Raw genomic sequence first — 22,571 nt, forward strand, 5'->3', positions numbered from 1 at the left:
AGCCTTGCAAACATCCCCACCAGTAGTGCATCAGCCACCGTGGGGGCACTCTGGTCCAGGAGGGCATAGGCCTCGGGTCACTTTGTAAAGTAGTCCATTGCCACCAGGACGTAGTGGTTCCCGGCCTCGGTGCACGGAAACGGGCCCAAAATGTCCACCCCCTCCCGCTCCATAGGAGCCCCCGCCTGGTGTTGTTGGAGGGGGGCCCGAGAGCGCTCGGGGGGACCCTTCTGCGCTACGCACACCGCACACGTTCAGCAATACCGCTCCACGTCCCAGTGGCAAAGACCCCAATAAAAATGGCCTTGGAGACGCTGCAGGGTTTTTTTACAGCCGAAGTGCCCCACGCCCGGCTGGCCGTGCACCACTCGGCGTACAGCCCGGCGGAGCAACTGTGGCACAGCACCCCCGGCGCAGCACCCCGTCCTTTACCTCCAAGGCCTCCCACAGGGAGCAGAGGGCCTTGACGGACTTTGGGTGTGGGGCGAGCTCCTCTCGCGTAGGCCGCGCTCCTGCTGCCTTCTAGCGGAACACCGGCCCCACGTCAGGATCAGCTGCCTGTCGCTGCGCCAGATCTGACAGGAACACCCCCAGCGTCGCTCCCCTCCATCACTGTATGGACGGCCCCCTCACGTTGCTCCCGCCGGGCGCAGTAACGGCAGTCAGTGGCCTCACAGGGCGCCGCGAGAGAGCGTCGGCATTGAGATGGTGAGATCCCGCACGGTGCATGACAGTGAAGTCGTACTCATGCAGGACCTCTATCCATCGCGCCATCTGCCCCTCTGGCTCCTTAAAGTGGGGAAGCCAGGTGAGGGACGCATGGTCGGTCCTCAACAGGAACCGGGTCCCGAACAGGTACGGCCTGAAGTGGCGGACCGCCGCCATCAACGCCAGCAGCTCACGACAGGTCACCCAGTAGTTCCGTTCAGCCTTATTCAAAGCCCGACTATAATAAGCAACTACACGCTCCCCATCTGGCCCCTCCTGCGCCAACATCGCGCCCACCCCCGAGTCACTCGCGTTGGTATCTTGGATATACGGTAACCGCGGGTCAGGGTAGGCCAGCACGGGGGCCCCCACCAGAGCTTCACGTAACCGGCCGAAAGCTGTCTCACAGCCTGAGTCCCAGTCGAAACGGCAGCCCTTGTCGGTGAGGCAGTGCAGCGGGGCAGCAATGCTGGCAAAGTCCCGGACGAACCTCCGGTAATATGAGGCCAACCCCAGAAAGCTGCGCAGTTCCGCGACAGTGCAGGGAGTTGGCCAACCCCTCACTGCGGCAACCTTACCTGGCTCTGTAGCCACCCCTCGCGGTCCAACGACATGTTCCAGAAAGGTCACCTCCCGCCACAGGAGCTCGCACTTCCGGGGATTGAGCCTCAGGCCAGCACGGCGGATGCAGGCCAGCAACGCCTGGAGGTTCATCAAGGCCTGGTCGAAACTCCGGGCATGAACCAGCTGATCGTCCAGATACAGCACACACTGGTTCTGCTGGACTGATGCCAGCACCCTTCCATCAGCCTCTTGAATGTTGCCGGGGCATTGCACAGGCCAAAGGGAATGACAGTAAACTGCCAGAGGCCCTGGCCGATGGAAAAGGCCGTCTTCGGGCGAGCATCGGGAGCGAGCAGTACCTTCCAGTAGCCGCAGCGGAGGTCCAGGGAGCTGAACCAGGTCGACCTGGTGATGTAGTCCAAGGCGCCGTCTATCCTCGGCGGGGGTAGGAATCCTTCCGGGTGACCTCATTCAGCTTGCGGTAGTTGATGCAGAACCTCCACGAGCCGTCTTTTTTTCGGACCAGTACAGCTGGGGCTGACCACCGGCTTGCGGAGGGCTCAATCACCCCCAATGCGGCCATCTCCCGGATCTTTTCCTCGGCAGCGGTCCGCTTGGCGTGTGCCATGTGTCCCAGTGGGATGCAGATGGGCCGAGCGTCGCCGGTGTTGATTTCGTGTTGGACCAGGGCAGTGCGGGTGCAGTCCTCATCTCTCGCCGCAAAGAGGTCCTCGTTCTGGGCGGGTAGCGCCTGGAGCCGCTGCCGCTGGTCCTGATCGAGGCCCTCGCAGCTTCGCTGGTAGAGGTCCTCAACGGCGCGCCTCGCTTCCACGCAACGCTTGGCCCCCACCGCCGCCGCCATCTTCTTGTCTCACCCCCCGGTGACTCGGGGGCAGGATCCGGCACGCTCGCTCCCCGGCTCGCAGGCCTGGTCTGCCCCGGCGACTGCCGCCGCCGCCGCCACTGCCTCTTTTTCCCCCGGCTCCAGCAAGCCCGCGTCCCTCTGCCTTCGCCGGGCCTGCCCTCCACCAGGTGAAGTCGCTCCCCCTGCCACACCAACTCCTGCCGGCCCAAGTCCAAACTGGCCCCCACTCGCTGCAGTAGGTCCAGCCCCAGGACCTACTGGTCCTCCTGGATGGGTGCGAGGTAGCAGGGGTGGCGCACTGTCGCTGTACCTAGACGGAAGGCAAGCACCTGTTTCCCCCGGACTGCAGCGAGCTGTCCCGTCACGATCCTTAGCCGCAGGCCGGAGGCCTCCCATCCTGGGGGGTTGGTGCCCTCGGTGTCGGGGAGGACGCCCGGCCAGAGTAGGGTTACTAATGAACCGGTGTCGAGCAGGGCCAGGCAGGGTTGGTCCTCGATTCGGCAGTGGAGGTACAAGCCCCGGCTACAGCCGACTCGCCCCACAGTGGTGTGAGGGGCGCTGGTCTTCCCAGCACTCTCTGGGCGGCTGTCCCTGCGCTGAGCCGCCCCTTTCCCGTTTCCCGACGCCGATCAAGGAGTGCGAGGTTCGGGTGCCCGGCAGTACCGGGCTCGGTACGCTGCCTCTTCCCGCAGCATTCGCACAACAAGCTGGGTATCCTCCGCGGGTGAGGAACATGACATCAGCGGCAACTGGGCCCAGTCGCTCTCCTGGTCGGCGCCGCCGCAGGGCCAGCCTCTCCCGCATCAGGTCTGGCACCTCCTCCACGCCGAAACGCAGCTGAAGAGCTGCTGCCAGCGCCGCGTATTCACCTCGGTCCTCCTCCGGGACGTCCAGGAGCACCTGGCAGGTTGCTTCTTCCAGCGCCACCGCCAGGTGGCCGGCCATCTCCGCCCGGCTCCAGCCATTCATCCGGGCCTCGAGCTGGAACTGTGCCTCGTAGGTTTCCCAAGGTGCTTCCCCATCGTAGCGACCAGGTCGCACCCGCGCCAGCAGGTGTGGGAATAGCTGACCAGCTCCAGCAGGGAGGGCATCTTCTCTCTGGGGCATCCTCTGGGCAGGAGCAGCGGGCACTCGCCCCAATTCTACCGGCAGGACCACTACTGAGTAGCCCTGGTAAGGGCTGTGGCCACCTGTCGCACCCAGGAGTTGCTCAGGCTCCGTATGTGCGCTGCCGGTGGGTCAGAATCGCTTGACAGAATCGGCTAATGTCTGCCACGGTTTGTCCATCCTGCCCGCTTCTGACACCAATGTAACACTTCAGGGTTCAGGCGGGCGCCCTTGCCGCTGCCGCATCTGGTGGGCCCCCCACCGTCGGGGACGCGAAACCCGGGCCTCCAGCGTCACTCATCAGGAATCCCAGCCTGTTGAGCTAAAGAGAGATCTCCCCCCAGCCCAGCGGCTGTGGGTCCTGCTATCACAGGGAAGGGCGGTGACGTCACCACTCTGGTAAACCGGCTCTTACACACTCAATGATGGCCGTATGCTTTACAATATAATAAAATACATCGACATGTTTATATCCCAGAATGATAAAAGTTATGTTGATTTCAGTTTTGCATGTGATGCCCAGTGTGCTTATAATGGTCAGCACCCTATAAAAAGGGGGAAAACCCTTAGAGCTCGTCCACGGTAAGCGGTGGGAAAAACTGCACTGCCCTTTTCTCTCCACCCTCGGTCTCTCTCTCCCTATCTCGCCTTTAGTTAATAGCATCTTGTTCTGTAACTAGAGGGGCAGTAAACCTTCCGATCCTTTGTGAAGCTGCAGATCTGCCTCCTGCATAATCTCTGTCCCCGTCCTCTCCGTCGAACTGGGTTTGGGCCGTGTCGCCGCAATATCAACAACATTTATCCACTATACGATAGCGCCTAAAAAGTCTTTCAAATCAAAGTGTTGTATTGTCATTTATTACCAGGCGAGTGAGTGGAAAACTATTCTATGAACAGTCTCTAGAGAGAGCTCTTGTTTCTTTGTACAATTTGCCGTAGTTCAAGTTCTTTCGAGGGGTTTAACATGCGCCAGAAGCGCTTACCCCTTGGGATATAAGGACTTGTTTGTTTTGCACTGTGCATCTTTCTCACAACCACCCTGGGGAATTTCCTTGCGAATATAAAAAAAAGGATTAGAGACCATCTGCATGTCATTGTTTTATTATGCTCTTACAACCCACATCATTATGAATAAGTCGATCCTATTGTTTTTCATGCTACGTTTCTCTTTTCATCTGAACGGGGATTTGACCTGCAGGATGCTAGAAAAATTTGGAATGCCATTATTATTCAAAGACGGGCATTTAGTGATCGGTGGTGTTTTTCCTGTACTTACTAAAGAGGAAAACGTTTACGTGTCGTTTAAATCTCAGCCACAACAAGCGAAATGTGTTGGGTAAGTTATTGTAACTCCTACAATTTTCGCAAAATAAACGGCAATTTCTGAACAGTTAAAAACAATTGGGTTGAAGGCAAGGGTAACTTACCTGTATGATTTCGGTATTAATGTTTCAACAGGTTTGATCTACGTGCGTTTCGATGGACCCAGGCGATGATTTTTACCATAGAGGAGATCAACAAGGACAACCGTTTGCTTCCCAACATCACTTTGGGCTATCGAGTCCTCGACACCTGCGCCTCTCCCACTCAAACTGTAAGAGCGGCTCTCGCAATAATAAAAGGAGAAGAGGCTTCTAACTCTACATGTTCATCCTCGATTCCTGCAGTTGTAACTTCTACATCCATACATATTTCTCGAGTGCTGGGACCCTTCGGCATTACTTTGGTAAACATTTCTATTACCAGTCTACCAGGTGGTGTTTTTATTTTTAATTACGTCATTGTCATTGTGCTGCTCTGCTTTAAACCAGAACCAAATTAGTAAATTCATGTGAACTTTTGTAGTTCAAAATGAGACCCAAAAAGGTGTTTAAACAGGGACTACAAAATTTCGAGATTAGGGTCAATATGTTTACCTTACACAATACATTTATAACATTTTATACTATTTATAAAATAGTATTTAAAGAAAATATTTCAACCGTTTTGCCTGTCGTTACAAAATTGATTTACTTACTACTTCCTACTGTTTTTTTTCTTAGCAAATGCACTTGAACAAAACATATCTAAAACATGGCTAAAAACATCCAAAACATGGCTAAAATTGTTTTGCTCAATCACTGAATTGTGTAACATGAATTAAGGTGAATGTTTGTATTTGAATAGGTAAGCTACACTTCAACATGTACTTGCCTCAGCAATAAAAAAGAGTTTCCTACATTTTCACGCACAATTCCAAGTGATTTACATCAAGCCAAATTTCTTGCTCTACTTGTTAAGAGATTCGGATGGACTTGGATCGGAGCTATCCAATCCGGGAATGAGTACGGTATATTTGGGATTCAGTCTTTCACCAAGGAAGTGGTAAAATACGGAGTTTGCATTGCCTTCACTGAAAACATTCTCAGCACCTACTCAAGATCAAAAATACTTCAATTAGTGGACATCATTAAAAAATCAACGGTGAAAGTCATATTAGCATTTGCTTCAGAGCGTGATCTGTATCCTTTAATGCAAGAGATCGTCGGGCAAAACATAACAGGTATACAGTGGATCGCAAGTGAAGACTGGATAACAGCAGCGAGACCATCAACTGAAGAATTCTTCAGGTCTTTTGGTGGCACAATAGGACTTGCAACTCGCAAGATGGCGATCCCGGAGTTCAAAGATTTTCTCCTTAATATTCGACCGTCCTTCGATCCCGCAAATACCGTATATAATGTATTCTGGGAAAATATCTTCGGGTGTACTTTATATTTGACAGAGGAATCCTTCAAACAAAATGTTTCAGAAACCAAGTCTAAGATATGCACAGGAAAGGAGAGACTGGATGAAATAGAAAACGCTTTCTTTGATGTCACACAGCTAAGATTGACATATAACGTATACAAAGCAGTGTATGCCATCGTGCATGCACTTCATGACTTACTGTTCTGTGCAAAAGAAAAAAGTACAACTGTACTATGTGGAGATGTTTCAAGAATAGAGCCCTGGCAGGTGAGTAAAACACTGCAAGTCAAATAAATGGCTGCATGTCTGCATATCATCAACACACAAGAGAGAGAAGAACATGTACATCTATTAGTTCAGGTGGGTAGCTTCGTCAGCATGCATAGTCTGCAAAGGAACAAGTCATAAGTTTATTCCATGCTTAAAAGAGAAGAGAGAAAACACAATGTTTCGGCTGTGAAGCCTTCTTCGGCTAAACCGGTTTCAAAGCTCATCATGCATTTTCCAGATATACAGCTTGTAAAGTTGTCATAAAGTTGATATGTAATGTAATAAATTGCTGCATAAATTAACTTGAGATGTTTATCCAATACAAGGTTACAAAACAACTAAAAACAGTCAACTTTGTGAACCGTTTTGGAGAAGCTGTGTACTTTGATGAGAACGGAGATCCTCCTGCTGCCTATGACATTATAAACTGGCAACTCAACAAAGGAGTGGTCAGCCATGTGACAGTGGGTCGCTTTGATACATCACCAGATGGAGGCAGTCAGCTAGTGATTGATGAGGACAGTATTGTCTGGAGCACTGGGAGAGGGGTAAGCACAATTTCAGATCTTGATAACATTTTCAGTTGCTCACATGATGGTCTTAAGATAGATGCAGTGTTTATTTCTTTTATTTACTATTATATAATTTATTTAATTTTAGTGCTATCATTTCAATAATAAAAACATGCATTGTGTTCATGCAATGGTTCATATTTAAAATGTTCCGCTTAATCTGAATAAATTAAAATTTAATTTTTAATATGTATATACCACTTTGTTTCTGTCTTCAGGTTCCTAAAGCAGTGTGTTCTGAGAGCTGCCCCCCAGGCACAAGAAGAGCAGCCAGGAAAGGCCAGCCCATCTGCTGCTTCGACTGCATTCCTTGTGCTGATGGAACCATAGCAAACACCACAGGTATTAATTTACAATCTATTACATTGACTGAAAAGGATAGGAAGAACCTATGAAAGACATATTATTTTATGCAGCTTCTTGAAAAACTGATTTTGTTCTATACTCCAAAGTAAGAATGTAGCTGTAAATATACTCATATTTTAACATTTTTCTAACGTTCACAAATGAAATATCATAATAAAAGTGCCATAAATCAGTTTATGGCTTGGCTCTATGCCTGTGAACTTTTCCTCATCTGGACGTGTATTTTTCTTTCTTCCCACAAGACCAGTATTATAAGTTTATTGGTAAACATGGATCCCTTCAAATTGTAGTGGTCATTATCATGATCATTTTTAATAGAATGAACATTGAAGAATTAAAATGAATTGTGATTGTGAACAATGTAGTATCATAATATATAAGAAATAAATCAGAATCTGACGTCTTGGTGCCAAATGTGAGTTTACTCCCGGTGTATTGTATTACAGAATCATAATTATCCAATATCTTACCATAAGTGTTGCTGATTGGAAATGTTGAAAGGGAAATGTTAAACAAGAATATCAAAATGACACCTACATAAAATAGCTGTGAGTTATTATGGTAAAAACAAAATGTTTCATTGTACTTTTTTTCAATGTTTTGAAACTGACACCACTAATTTCCCCTTAATTCTCTTCAGGCGCAGCTGAGTGCATGGAATGTCCACAGGACTACTGGTCTAATGATGGAAAAGACAGCTGCATCCTCAGAGACATTGAGTTTCTTTCCTACTATGATGCAATGGGAATCACACTCACTACTTTGTCATTGCTTGGACTTTGCTTGACAGTAGCCACTATTTCAGTCTTCTTTTCCTTCAGAAGCACACCCATTGTAAAAGCCAACAACTCTGAGCTCAGCTCTCTCCTGCTGTTCTCTCTGCTGCTGTGTTTTCTCTGCCCTCTTACCTTCATTGGGCAGCCAACAGCCTGGTCCTGTATGTTGCGTCACACAGCCTTTGGAATCACATTTGCACTTTGTATTTCCTGTGTGTTGGGAAAAACAATAGTTGTTGTAACAGCTTTCAGAGCCACTCTTCCCAGCAACAACATGGCAAAAAACTTTGGGCCAGTTCAGCAGAGGATCATAGTTTGTTCTTGTACAGCTGTGCAGATTGTAATATCTGTGCTGTGGCTCAGATTAAAACCTCCCTTTCCTGACAAAAATGTTAAACTCAGTAATAAAAAGATCATTTTAGAATGTAACACAGGATCAGAAATGGCATTTTATGCAGTACTGGGCTATATAGGCCTGCTTGCAGCTACTTGTTTGGTGCTGGCTTTCTTAGCCAGGAAACTGCCTGATAATTTCAATGAGGCCAAGCTGATTACTTTCAGCATGCTCATCTTCTGTGCAGTTTGGGTCACCTTCATACCTGCATATGTCAGCTCACCTGGAAAATACACAGTTGCAGTTGAGATTTTTGCTATTTTGTCCTCAACGTTTGGTCTGCTGCTTTGCATATTTGCTCCTAAGTGCTTCATAATTTTGCTTAAACCTGAGAAAAACACTAGAAAACACATGATGGGAAAAATCCCATCCAAACGACTATGATTTCTCTTTAAAGTTTGCACCATTTGGGACTGTGAAATTGTATTCTTTTCATCAAATAACCAAGAATCAAATCAGTAAACCCTGGTAATATCAGTTTTAAGTTATTAACTTAATACAAGTTTCTGTTCCTGCACTTGTGCCTTTCTCAGTGTGTTTCTCCTTTCAGTAATGCTTTTCCCTTTTACTGATTTTACAGTTGTATATAAGTCAATAATGATGTGTCCACCTGAACTATAAGTCCTTTTCTTAAATACTAATTCAACATCAGTTTTTCTCATCTTTCATTTATTATTTATGTTTTTGCTAAGCACCGGTAACATTTTGGACTAGTCTGCATTAAATTTCATCTATGTTTTTCCACAGTCATGAATATTGTCTTTTTGAATTTTTTTTGCAGCTCTTACAATGTTTGTTAATATTTCCAGTTTATCACTATATCTTACTAATTTTCCATGAATTCCAAAATCTAGATCAATGATAATAATTAATTGAAGCTTTAGTCCCACTCAGTTGGCTGAGGAGCACTAAACTACTGAAATATCAGATGATCACATTTGCATGACTTTACATAATCAAGTTAGAATTTTTGAGTGAAAGGAAAATCAAATCAGCATCGTACTTTTTTTTTCTCAAGACAATCTTGTTTTGATTACTTGGTCCTTCAGTGATCTATACCTGTTTTAGTCTCATATAATATTGTTTATAGTTGTTTCAGGTCTGATAGGATATGAAATACCCACAAATATTTTTTAAATAGTCTCAAATATAGAGCAGCATGGCAACACACTGGTTAGCATTTCTAATCCTGGGACCCTGGGTTCAATTTTAGACCCGGACTCTATCTGCATGGAGTCTGTATGTTCTGCCCATGTTCAAGTGGGTTTGCTCCAGGTGCTTTCTTTTCCTCCTGAAGTCCAAAGACACACCTGTAGGCTCATTTGCCTCTGGGAAAATCGGCCCTGGTCTGATTGTGTGCGTGTCTGCGTTTGTGCTGCAATTGACTGGCTTCCCCTCCAGGGTGTACCCTGCCTTGCACTCCATTGCTTGCTGGGAAAGGCTCCGGCTCCCCCTCATCCCTGAATTGGATAAAGTGGTTGAATATGGATGGACAGTTGTTGCAGGAACACATTTTCTACCCAGGCAGGTTCATCATGAATCTGAACAGGCTGGGAGCTTTTATTAATAGTTATTATTAATCTCATTATTACTGCTAGTACTGTGCTGGTACTTTGCAATGTAGGATGGAAGATCATGGAGCTTCTGTTTCCAGGGCTGTTATGTAACATATTCAGCATAATCAAACACATATTGAAAGCATTGTGTTGGGAAATACTGTACATAAACCAGTATTTTATTAAAATGGTGAGGGAACAAGTAGGAAAGGTATTTAGGTGACCATGCCCCCAGTTGTAGAAACTGATGTGCACTTGAAAGTATGTTTAAAGAACACATGAAATGTGTATAGTTCCCTACTAATTTTCCAGTGGGTAGATGGCACACTGCACTCAGAAAATGGGAAGTTTAAAATGCTGTGTGCCAAATGTGGATTGACAATGCATTATGAAGAATTATTTTGCACCCTCTAAATAAAAGTGAAAATTAATTTAGAAGGGAATTGGTTTTGTTTTCAGATTTCCTCATGACTAATTTCAAATGTAAGCAGCAAACCCAAAGCTGCAGAACAAACAAACTTGCCAATGTATAGTCATAGAAGGTAGTTCTATCTGCATGCGCAGGCTGCAAAGGAACAAGTAAAGGTTTATTCCCCGCTGAAAAAAAGAAGAAAGAGAACACAACGTTTTGGCTGTGGAGTCTTCTTCACACCCGAAGAAGGCTCCACAGCCGAAATGTTATGTTTTTTTTTTCTTCTCTTTTCAGCATGAAGTAAACCTTTAACTTGTTCCTTTGCAATATATAGTCATGAAAGGGGCTTAATGCTTGGAGGTGAACAGTAAACTGGGGTGGTGTAATTGTGGAGTGCCACACAGACCTGTATAAGAACATAAGGCAGCAAATAAGAGGAAGCCACTTGTCCCATTTTGCATATTATGTAGTACTAATACTACATAATACTCACCTAAATTCAACAGCAGGTTTCTGTAGCTAAAACGCACGTGACATTGTTCCAGGTGGGGCTCAAACTCACAACCTCGGCATGACTCCGCTGTGCACTGCTGTGTAAGTACCGCGCACTGACCGATTGCGATAATACTAATGCTATTATGTAGTTTATGTTAATTGTATGAGGGGTGTTGTCTGTGCATGAACAAATGAAGCTCTCAAATTGTGACAGGTCATCCGAAGGGAAGCCTGCAGTTTGTTGTGGAAATTTACCTATCAAGGAAGCCACAAGAGAGAGGTCTCACCTGAGTAAGGTCTTTATTTCAATATTGCAATATTGGGAGCCCTGCTGCCACTTTACAAAGTGCAACCAGAGACTCAATTTGTTACAAGCAGTACAGGGCTTTTATAAGATGTTGCGCTGTAAGAGAAAGCTCAGCACTTTGTCCCTTCTAACACTTCCCCTTTCCCTAAGACAAAACAGATTACATCATAAAAACGAAAGAAGAAGCACCACTATATATGTTTTTCAAAGCTTATTAGTTACTTTCGGCTAATCTAATGACCCAGACAGCATATATTGTTTTGGTACATTGTCTTCTAAAGTAACCTAAACAGTGCGTACTTTGTTGACGCACTATTTTCTAAAAATCTGCCCGTAGCACAGCAGTTACATCCTTGAAATATATTTTCTAAAAGCACCAATATATTTTTTGCAAAGCTCTCTACATTTTAAGAATCAATTTACTTATTAGATTTCCATTTCAAGTTACAGCTACTTGACAGGCTGCAGTTCTCTATAACTGCTTGCAAATGGCAACAGCAGGGGAGGCTGACTTAAGTGTTGGTTAATTGGAAAAGGTTTAGAAATTTCCCATTCTCACACTGGTGCGATGAGGCTTTGTTTCATATTCAAAGAGAATCTATGGTGTTCTGGAGGTTGTTTTTTTTTAGATCTCATCTGAAGTGGAAGACGTTCTATTAAAAAATAGAACTGGAACAGCTTAACAGGTCAAAAGACAAAAGAAGGAGGGACAGTGCGCTGTGATACTACTTGTCATAATGTTGAGATTAACACCCAATACAGGTTCAGAATAAAAAATGTTGGATTTGGACTTATTACCAGTCAAAAGAGTGGAAAACTATTCTATGAGCAGTATCTTTTGTTTTTTTTATAGAGCTTGCCATAGTTGACGTTATTCCAACAGCTATTACAGTACATGCACCAAAAGCAGTTACCTCTCGGGATACCAAAGCCTTGTTTATCCTTACCGTGCAATAATTTGCCAGATCATAAGAAATTTCCTTCCGAATATAAAGAATTCAACCATTTCATCCAATTGAAATGCATAGTGCTAGAAAAATTAGAACAACAGCATAGAGGAGATCATCAAGGACAACAGTTTGCTTCCCAACATCACTTTGGGCTATCGAGTCCTCGACACCTGCGCCTCTCCCACTCTAACTGTAAGAGCGGCTCTCGCAATACTAAACGGACTAGAGGCTTCTAACTCTACATGTCCCTCTTCAACCCCTGCAGTTGTAACTTCTAATTCAGTAGATATCTTTCAAGTGGCGGGTTGTTTTGGCATTTCTTTGGTAAAAATTTCTCACATCAGTTTAACAGCTAGTGTTTTTAACATTTTTTACTTTTGCTGCAGTGTTTTTCTTGCCAAAATAATTTTAGAATTTTAAGTGAAGACCTTTACCCTTTTAAATTTCTGTCAAATTTCCCTGAACTATACACACTCAGGGAAGTGTACAGTTGAGCCTTAGATCTTAAATGGGTTAAATATAATGTGTTCCAACAGGAACCTGACATTCTTTATCTGCTTGTAAAATCCATTCTCATCATCTCAAGCAACATTCTTACACTTTCCATTTCAGGTAACATTCCTAAGAGCATAAGGAAGCTTCTAAAATTAATCATCTATTAATCTATTAATTACTCCCTTATAGATGTCACAGATAACACCAATTACCAAATTAGCATCCATTCAGCACACAATTATTATTGTAATTGTAAACACCTATTAACACTTGTAATTGTAACTGTATTGTAATTTTGTATTTGGACGGATGTGTGTATTTTACCTATTTATTTTGTTTTGATTATTTTCACCTTTGTAACATTCATGATATATTTACACAAAAATGAGGCTCTGTAGCTAAGCTCTTTGGTATGTTAGAAATTATAATTTTATGAGGAAATCTGATGAAATGTAATTTGTACTAATCAACTGTATATCCAATGTAATTCCACATATTGAAAGGAATTAAAAATCCAGCAAATGAGCATGCAGCAAATTGAAGTCCGGGGTACATCACAGAACTATTGACTCAAACATGGCTGGGGAGCTTGTTGGATACATCCATAACCCTTTAGAAATGGTCCCCTCTGTGTGAAATGAAGGAATCCTGCTAATTATGAAGAAATTCACTGTCACAGCTTTATCAATGTCTTTGGGGATGCTGAATACTTGTGTCAGGTTCCCTCATAAGTTTTCTTTTCTGTTTTTTTTTCTGTTCAAGACTAGAAAGGTTCAGGTAATTCAGCTCATCAGTGTATTTTTAAAGACCTGCCGGTTTACCAGGGAGTATAAACGTGCCATAAATTAGCACCAAGACACATCTTCAAGCTTGATCGTGTTTTGTATGACGTTGGTAAATATAAACGGGAGGAAACATTTGAATACTCATAAAAACGTGTTTATACCATTATACCACACATGGTTGCAGAATACATATATTATGATTGTTATTGTCAGAGATAATATAGTTTGTGATTGTTTTACAATAGACAGCCCCGTGGTGCTGACACTTGAAAACCTGTGTAATCAATCCGCTGAAGTCAAGATTTTTACATAGAGCCGATGGATTTCTGATGAATTCTTTCGTGATGTTATATTTTACCATTCCTTTCGCGTGGAGTAAAATCACCTCTTGGGAGACCACTGTTTATTTCATACTGTCAATGCCACTCCTTAAATCTGCACAAAGACCCTGAGGATATTTTCCAGTATATAAAATGACAAAGGAACAAATTGGATCTCATTATTTTTTCTTTATCTTTCGGCAAGGCACTTCATAATGAATACACGGATTCTAATATTTTCCATGTTACGTTTCTCTTTTCAGGTGGACGGCGATCTGACTTGCCAGATCATGGGAAAAGATACCATGTCTGGTTTATTCAAAGACGGTGATTTAGTGATCGGTGGTGTTTTCCCTGTGTTTGGAGGAATTGAGCAAATTCATACTTTGTTTAAAACCGAACCACCAAGAGCAAAATGCATCGGGTAGGTATTATTTATTGGGTAAGAAATATATTTGAGCAGAATTAATATTTGAAAGATATACAGAATACGCATTTTAAGAAAGTCTCATTGCAATGTTTCATATTTTAATGATGAGTAATTTTAGATTTTCTTTGGTATTTTACTGAAAACACAAAACTACGCCTTCAGTGTGAAACGTGTAAGGCGGCCAAGTAGATGTGTATGTAAGTTAGTATCTGTTCTTCCTGACCATCGGGACCCAGAGATAGCAGAGACTTGCCTTGCACAGCGGTCTAGCGAGCACCAGAGTTCAATGTGGAGCAGCGAACCATCTCTCCTACAGCTCTGAGGGAGGTGGGAGAAAATCTGACTGCGCGAACAATACTAACGCAAATAGCGGAACATGCGCTATAATTCCACCCAGAGCGGAGGAGCTGCGAACTGGTCTTGCCGAGTTAGACTCCACAACTGGGTTTGTTAACATATTGTGTCTCTAACAGGTTTGATCTTCGCGTGTTTCAGTGGGTACAGATGATGGTTTTTGCCGTAGAGGAAATAAACATGAACAACAAATTGCTCCCGAACATTACTTTGGGATACAGAATCCTGGACAATTGCGCTTCTCCAGCTGAAACTGCAAGAGCTGGTTTAATCTTAGCAAACAGACCTGAAGAGGATGAATATGACTCATCGTGTCCGTCCCCAATCACTGCGGTTATCACATCTCACTCTTTAAATATCGCCAGAGCCATTGGAGGCTTCGGTATTCCTCTGGTAAACCATAATGTTTTTTAAAATTAAATTATTTTTGCCAGCTATTTATTTTGCAATTAGTATCTAAAACCCACAGTTTACAATATTATTGGAAAATATGTTTAACCCCCTTTTTAGGTTTAGACGCACTATTAACGCTTGTTTACCTCAAGGGTATCGTCCAATTTTTTAACCTTCTATGAAGGACGGTTACACGGAGCCCACATGAATTCTTATTATGTAAGCTTAAACTAGTTCAAATAATCTGTATATTTCAAATCGAAAGTTTATATTTACGAATGTTTTACTAACTTGAATAAAAGACGTTTTTCTAACACTGAACGAGTTGGTTAAAAACGATATTGTGTCTTAAATTATACCTACACTATGTATGGACTACACATACAAGAATATATTAATCTCTGTTTTTATTTGTATTTGTTCACAAAGGTCAGCTATATTTCAACATGTTCTTGTCTCAGCAACAAAAGAGAGTTCCCGACGTTTTCCCGCACTGTTCCGAGCGATTTTTTTCAGGCCAAAGCTTTGGCTCAGCTTGTTAAACATTTCGGATGGACGTGGATCGGAGCTATTCAAGCCGACAGTGAGTATGGAATATTTGGGGTTCAGTCTTTTACCAAGGAAGTTGTAAAGTACGGAGTTTGCATCGCCTTCACTGAAAATATTTTAAGCTCCTATTCGAGAGCTGCATTACTTCAGATAACAGAAACTATTAAAAGGACAGGAGTGAAAGTCATATTAGCATTTGTCTCTGAACGTGACCTGTACCCTTTAATGCAAGAGATTGTCAGGCAAAACATAACTGGCATACAGTGGATTGCAAGTGAAGGGTGGATAACAGCAGCGAGACCATCAACTAAAGAAATATTCAAGTCTTTTGGTGGCACAATTGGGTTTACAACTCGTAAAATGGCAATCCCACAGTTCAAAGATTTTCTCTTCAATCTACGTCCGTCTTTCGATTCTACAAACAGTTTAAATAATGTATTCTGGGAACACATCTTCGGGTGCACTCTACGTTTGAAACAGGAACCTTTACAACAAAGTGTTTCAGAAACCAAAACATGCTCAGGAGAAGAAAGGCTAGATGAAATAGAAAATGCATTTTTTGATGTCTCACAATTAAGGGGATCATATAATGTACACAATGCGGTGTATGCTGTAGCACATGCACTTCATGGCTTACTGTTCTGTGAAAAGGAAGAAAATAACACCATTAGACTGTGTGGATATACTGGAAGAGTTCAGCCCTGGCAGGTGAGTAAAATGAAATTGCAGGTCAAATCTCTATCTCTTTTGCTTCGGCTACTCTAGCATTTTAGCTTAGTCACTAACTGTAAGATTCTGTCAATCTAGAGTTATATAAATGCTAAACTATTCATAAACTTTTTATTCAACACTCTCAAGGTCACTAAACAATTAAAAAGAGTCAGTTTTGTGAACCGTTTTGGAGAAGCTGTGTACTTTGATGAGAACGGAGATCCTCCTGCTGCCTATGATATTATAAACTGGCAACTCAACAAAGGAGTGGTCAGCCATGTGACAGTGGGTCACTTTGACACATCACCAGATGGAGGCAGTCAGCTAGTGATTGATGAGGACAGTATTGTCTGGAGCACTGGGAGAGAGGTAAGCACTACTTCAGATCTTGATACTAGTTTCAAATGCTCACATGATAGCTCTAAGTCAGATGCAGTGTTTATAATGTTTATTATTATATAATTTATTTAATTTTAGTGTGTAGTTCATTTATTGTCATGTCACGTCATTTGCCAAACTGCTTTATGCCATACGGTGTCGCGAGACCAGAGCCTACCCAGCAAGCGACGAGCGCAAGGCAGGGTACACCCTGGCCAGGACACCAGTCCATCGCAGGGCCAGTGCAAGCCAGTCATACATGGGGACAATTTGGAGGCCACGGTAAAGGGTGAGGGGGGAAATTTGGCCCAGATACTCTTATCGAGAATGACCACTGAGAGTCAGGACCTTGGTATAACATCTAATCCGAAAGATGGCGCTCACTACTGTACCAGTATACCACTACTGTATACTGGAGCATTAGGAACCACATGGACCTCAGGGTGGGACCACTGGCTCAACCCTGCTTCGCTTCAGTGGGTAGCCAGTGGGGAGCTGCAGGGTGATATGACTGCTGGCGCATTTATTGTTTCAGTAGTTAAAACATGAAATATGTTTATTGGTGTCTACTTAAAATGTTTCACTTAATCTGAATAAATAACTTTAACATTTTAATTTTAATATATATATCCCACTTTTTTGTCTCTTCAGGTCCCAACAGGAGTGTGTTCTGAGAGCTGCCCCCCAGGCACAAGAAGAGCAGCCAGGAAAGGCCAGCCCATCTGCTGCTTCGACTGCATTCCTTGTGCTGATGGTACAATAACGAACACCACAGGTATGAACTACACAGTAAGAGATTTTTTTTTAAATGTGGATATATTTCACATATTCTTCATATCCTTGATAATATTTGATGTAATACCAGCATAATTACCATACTGTACTGCATATGGTAGTATGGTCTTACCTCTGTCTTCTATAATTGTTTATTTTATGTGGTTTTCAAAACAATCTAAACGAGAGTTTTAATACATTTTACACAGTGGAAGTTTTATTTACCAAGTTTTTATCCTCATCATCAGCAAGGCATTCTTATTTAATTTGTTATCTGAACCCTCATATATTCTTCTGTACTGTCAGGTTAGGTAGGTCATTTCTGTACCCAAGCCACAGTAGCGCATCAGGCCAGAGATTGTCCTGGTTTCCATGATGTTGAGAGAGCACAAGAGTGTTCCCCAGACAGGACACCAGTCCACTACAGGGAGTACTGCCAGCAATGCTGCTCCCTAATCATACAGCTGGGTGGAATGGAATGACTGGGATAAAATTCCTCACTCGCTTTGCTCTGCTGTGCTCCCACCACTATGAGCATCCATCCATCCAGTTTCTCACCACGTCTTCTAATTTAGGGCCGTAAGGCAGGTACACTCTGGACTCTGGGATACCAGTCCAGGTCAGGGCACACGCACACACCAGGGCCAGTTTCCTCAGAAGCCAGTTATCCTACCAGTATGTCTTTGGACTATAAGCATCATCACTTTTAAGAAACATTTTCTTGAAACATTCTGAAAACATGTAAAAATGATAATAGTATGATAAAATATCCGAAGCTTAGGTATAAAACACAAAATACAAAGCTCACCATGTTTTAGAAGGTATATCTTATACTGTACATTAAAGAAATGAAGCGAAACTACAGAATGAACAAATATTAAACAAAAGTAATGAACCTGAAAGTTTTCTTACATTTTTTCTGTATTTAAGTAGCTTATTGACAAATCTACACTTACAAATATAATGGATGTCACAAAGCTGGTATTTTTCTAAAGTTTCTTGGTTTATAGGATTCACCACAGTACTTCTACACCAAAACACAGTTTGCAATGTTTTACTCACAAACTCCTATTCTGAACTAATTTAAAACATAATTAAATACACAATATAAAATTTAGAGTAAACAACATAAATGTGTTCTATATTACATTCACATTTTTTCCTTGCTTTCAGGTGCAGCTGAGTGCATGGAATGTCCACAGCACTACTGGTCTAATGATGGAAAAGACAGCTGCATCCTCAGAGACATTGAGTATCTTTCCTACTATGATGCAATGGGAATCACACTCACTACTGTGTCATTGTTTGGACTCTGCTTGACAGTAGCCACTATTTCAGTCTTCTTTTCCTTCAGAAGCACACCCATTGTAAAAGCCAACAACTCTGAGCTCAGCTCTCTCCTGCTGTTCTCTCTGCTGCTGTGTTTTCTCTGCCCTCTTACCTTCATTGGGCAGCCAACAGCCTGGTCCTGTATGTTGCGTCACACAGCCTTTGGAATCACATTTGCACTTTGTATTTCCTGTGTGTTGGGAAAAACAATAGTTGTTGTAACAGCTTTCAGAGCCACTCTTCCCAACGACAACAGGGCAAAAAACTTTGGGCCAGTGCAGCAGAGGATCATAGTTTGTTCTTGCACAGCTGTGCAGGTTGTAATCTGTGTGCTGTGGCTTAGTTTGAAACCTCCCTTTCCTGACAAAAATGTTAAAGTCAGTAATAAAAAGATCATTTTAGAATGTAACACAGGATCTGAAATTGCATTTTATGCAGTACTGGGCTATATAGGCCTGCTTGCAGCTACTTGTTTGGTGCTGGCTTTCTTAGCCAGGAAACTGCCTGATAATTTCAATGAGGCCAAGCTGATTACTTTCAGCATGCTCATCTTCTGTGCAGTTTGGGTCACCTTCATCCCAGCGTATGTCAGCTCACCTGGAAAATACACTGTTGCGGTCGAGATTTTTGCTATTTTGTCATCAACATTTGGCCTGCTGTTTTGTATTTTTTCTCCAAAGTGCTACATAATTTTGCTGAAATCTGAAAAAAACACAAGAAAACACATTATGGGAAAAGTACCATCTAAGCGATTATGATTTCTCTTTCTTTTAATGTGTTTGGTACTTACAATTTCTCTAAAATATGTCTTTTCAACTCTCTTTTCAACACAGCTAGATTAAGAGAACATGGTTGTTTCCACAAATGCTTTCATCTGGATTTATGTAGGAATAAAACAGCAAATATATCATGACATTAATTGTAACATATTTTAGAAATGTGTTTTTATCTATTTATATTATTGTTTTAAATATATATGTAGAATACAGTTATGCTCCTGCAAAAGTTATATTGAAATATAAATTAATCTTCAGAGGTTTTCAGTTTGAATTCAGGAATCCAATATCAGTTAACAAAGAATCTCAGAGTTTTATTTGCTCAATAGATATACTGACAAAGTGTATTCATTTACATCCCTGTGTCCCTGCCTTTTGCAATTAATAAGAAATTTCCTAAAATTTGAATCAAGTATTATCTCACATAAATAAATGTAAAAGAAGAACATTCTGTATCTAAATAATGCTTCTAATGTGTTTTTAATTTTCTGTCTCACGTTTATAAGCAGAAGCCTCCCTCTGGTGGGAGTCAGGAGTATTTAATTTTTTTTAACATTCATCTAAGGCATTTGTAAATTACCCCAAAAATTACTATTGAATTCATTACAAATAAAATGAAGACTTATGAAATATTAATGTAGAATGCATAACAACTGTAACTACCCTATATACAATTATTTGCAAAAAACATTTTAATTGTTTTATGAACTCTTAGCATTACAGAGTTAAATTTGAGCTTTATGTGAAATCAAAGGTCCCAGATACGATGATTTTGTGACAGATCATAATGTGGCTTATTATATGTGTTCCATTATAATCATGGCCCTTTGTAGTTTGTAGGGAATTATAAAATGATTTTGCACAGAAGGCTTAATAAACATCAGAGGTCACAAATACAGTGTGTTTTCTTGGAGAACAGCCAGGGACCTACAGTACAGTATTTGTGTTCTACGTTACTTTTCTACATCCAAGATTGAGTTCTAAGTACGTTTTTTCAACTGAACAGAATAAAAGGTCAAAGGTTGAATACGAAACCAAATTACAGTATGCGATCAATGGATTCTATTCATTTGTAGACTATGGTAAGTGTGGGTTGTTATTCCTCTGTGCTCATTCATAACGCAGTGACACGATTACTTGCTCTTGAAAACATCAAAGTCCTTAAAGCTGTTCCTTGTTAGACAGATAACGTTTAAGAGTAACTTTTAGACTTAATTATGTAGCTGAATTATATAATAAAATAATTCTAGAAATCATTATTTTTTCAATAAAACCTTTACAAAAATCGAACAAAACCACTCACACTGCGATCAATAATTATACCACGGTACAATACTTCAGATTTCATCCAGAAAAACAATTATTCAATCACAATTGATACATTATGGCTAAATAAACAAGTATTAAGGGAGTGACACGGGTGCAAAAGAAAATCCTCAGTTAAAAAAGAACATGGCAGAGACGAAACTGGACAGTTCTGTGGAGCCGATACTGAAAATCGTGTTTAATCCTCTCAGTCAGACCTGTTCAGCCAGCATCCAACAATTTTCTGATGGATTCTTCCATCTTTGCTTTTTTATTATTATTTTAACCTTCCCTATTTTCTTTAGACAATTTTTTAACCAATATACTGTGATTAATTAGCACAGTTATTTTATGCTTCTCAAAACTTTCATAGAAACACTTACACTGTACACACAAGACACAGGTGATTTAAGTTTAATCATGAAACCATAAGAAAGGTTACTGTACAAATGAGTGGAAACCATTTGGCCCACCTAGTTAGTTAGTTAGTAGATAATTGTTCAAAATGTCTCATCCTGCTGTTTTTTAAAGAAGCCGGAGAGTGGCTGGGGAGCTTGTTGGATACATCATGCACAGTGAGCGCCCGCTTGCCGAGGACCTCTGCCTACTGCCCCATCACCGTCCTCAGGCGCAGGGTGGTGGTCTCCCATCCTGGGGGTCCGGCTGCCTCGGGGCCTGGCAGGACACCAGGCCGCGGCAGGGTGATGGTGGAGCCGGTGTCGACCAGGGCCTGGCAGGTCTGTCCTCGACGAGGCAGGGAAGAAATAAACTCCGGCTGTGGCCAACCCTTCCTACGGCAGGAGACAGGGTGAAGAGCCCCTCCCGGCTCTCCGGAGTGGGGGTAGCGTCGTTCAAGGGCGGCCTCCCCCCTTTAGGCCACCCCGCTCCCTTTTTCCCGACGGCCTCCGGAGGCCCTGGGGCTCCGGGGCCCAGAACTCCCAGGCGAAGTGCCCCCTCTCTCCACAGCGGTGGCAGATGACCCGCTGCCATCGTCGCTCCCCCGTCTCCTCCTCCCCATCTGATTCCCCGGGTGCTGCCTCCGCTGCCCGGCAGGGCGCGCCCCTGCCCGCGGTGTCCGCCAGTCTCCTCGAACACGGCATCAGCCTGCTCAGCCAGAGCCCGGGCCTGCTCCAAGGAGACCGGCGTGGCCAGCATCACGTGGCGCTGCACCTCGGTCTGCGCAATGGCCCGGAGGAACGCCTGGAGCGCTATCTCCTCCCGGTGCAGGAAGGGCAGCTGGGAAATAGTCATCCTCCACCGGGAAGGCCGCCGTCCAGTAGCACTGATAAGGGCTGTGGCCATCGGTGGCAGCGATGGGCCGTTCCAGCTCCTGGCGGCTGCTGCTGACACCAACATAGCCAGACAGGAACTCAGGCTCTTGTTCACCGACAACACGGCACTATTAATCGGACGTACATCTGGCACAGCAACCACAACAGATAGAAAAACACACTGAGGTAAATTTGGGTACAGTTACAACGGTGTAGGGTGGTGATTGGGTACATGTATAAAAGGGGTGCAAAAACCAGGGAAACTTATTAACAGAGTCAGGGCGATCTCGCGACCGTGTACACCAGTTCCGCAATTGGTCAGCTGAACTGACTGACCCAGCCGGGCGAGGGCGCTACAGTATGATGATTTTTAACAGAGATCATATACTGTAGTTTGTGATTGTTTTACAATAGACAGCCCCGTGGTGCTGACACTGGAAAACCTGTTTAGTCAATCCGCTGAAGTCAAGATTGTTTACATAGAGCCGAATAGTTTTCTGATGGATTCTTGCGTTACGCTATTTTTCTATCATTTCAACTTTCTACGTTTCCTTTTTATTTGATATTCTAATGGTTGCGTGAAATGAAAACAAGGATATGTTTTTTCACACTGCGCACAGACAGTATTT

General features: G+C 43.2%; 2 protein-coding genes across 6 annotated transcripts; both read left to right on the plus strand.

The window, feature by feature from the left end:
- The first annotated feature begins 4,371 nt into the window (after window positions 1-4,371).
- Window positions 4,372-8,736, plus strand: LOC148837105 (extracellular calcium-sensing receptor-like). Of its 3 annotated transcripts, XM_088914386.1 has the most exons (6): window positions 4,372-4,580; window positions 4,703-4,970; window positions 5,411-6,241; window positions 6,571-6,792; window positions 7,035-7,158; window positions 7,823-8,736. In XM_088914386.1, the coding sequence occupies exons 1-6, from the start codon at window positions 4,372-4,374 to the stop codon at window positions 8,734-8,736; spliced, it is 2,568 nt and encodes an 855-aa protein (XP_088770512.1). The 3 variants fall into 3 exon arrangements, with proteins under 3 accessions (XP_088770512.1, XP_088770514.1, XP_088770515.1); XM_088914388.1 differs by lacking the exon at window positions 6,571-6,792; XM_088914389.1 differs by lacking the exons at window positions 4,372-4,580; window positions 5,411-6,241; window positions 6,571-6,792 and having other exon boundaries at window positions 4,737-4,970.
- A 5,151-nt stretch (window positions 8,737-13,887) lies between these two features.
- On the plus strand, window positions 13,888-19,348 carry LOC148837106 (extracellular calcium-sensing receptor-like). Of its 3 annotated transcripts, XM_088914383.1 has the most exons (6): window positions 13,888-14,096; window positions 14,576-14,849; window positions 15,279-16,106; window positions 16,257-16,478; window positions 17,139-17,262; window positions 18,435-19,348. In XM_088914383.1, the coding sequence occupies exons 1-6, from the start codon at window positions 13,888-13,890 to the stop codon at window positions 19,346-19,348; spliced, it is 2,571 nt and encodes an 856-aa protein (XP_088770509.1). The 3 variants fall into 3 exon arrangements, with proteins under 3 accessions (XP_088770509.1, XP_088770510.1, XP_088770511.1); XM_088914384.1 differs by lacking the exon at window positions 16,257-16,478; XM_088914385.1 differs by lacking the exons at window positions 13,888-14,096; window positions 15,279-16,106; window positions 16,257-16,478 and having other exon boundaries at window positions 14,607-14,849.
- Window positions 19,349-22,571: the final 3,223 nt, after the last annotated feature.

The sequence above is a fragment of the Atractosteus spatula genome, chromosome 4 (assembly GCF_055471065.1).
Source record: "Atractosteus spatula isolate fAtrSpa1 chromosome 4, fAtrSpa1.hap1, whole genome shotgun sequence".
Taxonomy (NCBI): domain Eukaryota; kingdom Metazoa; phylum Chordata; class Actinopteri; order Semionotiformes; family Lepisosteidae; genus Atractosteus; species Atractosteus spatula.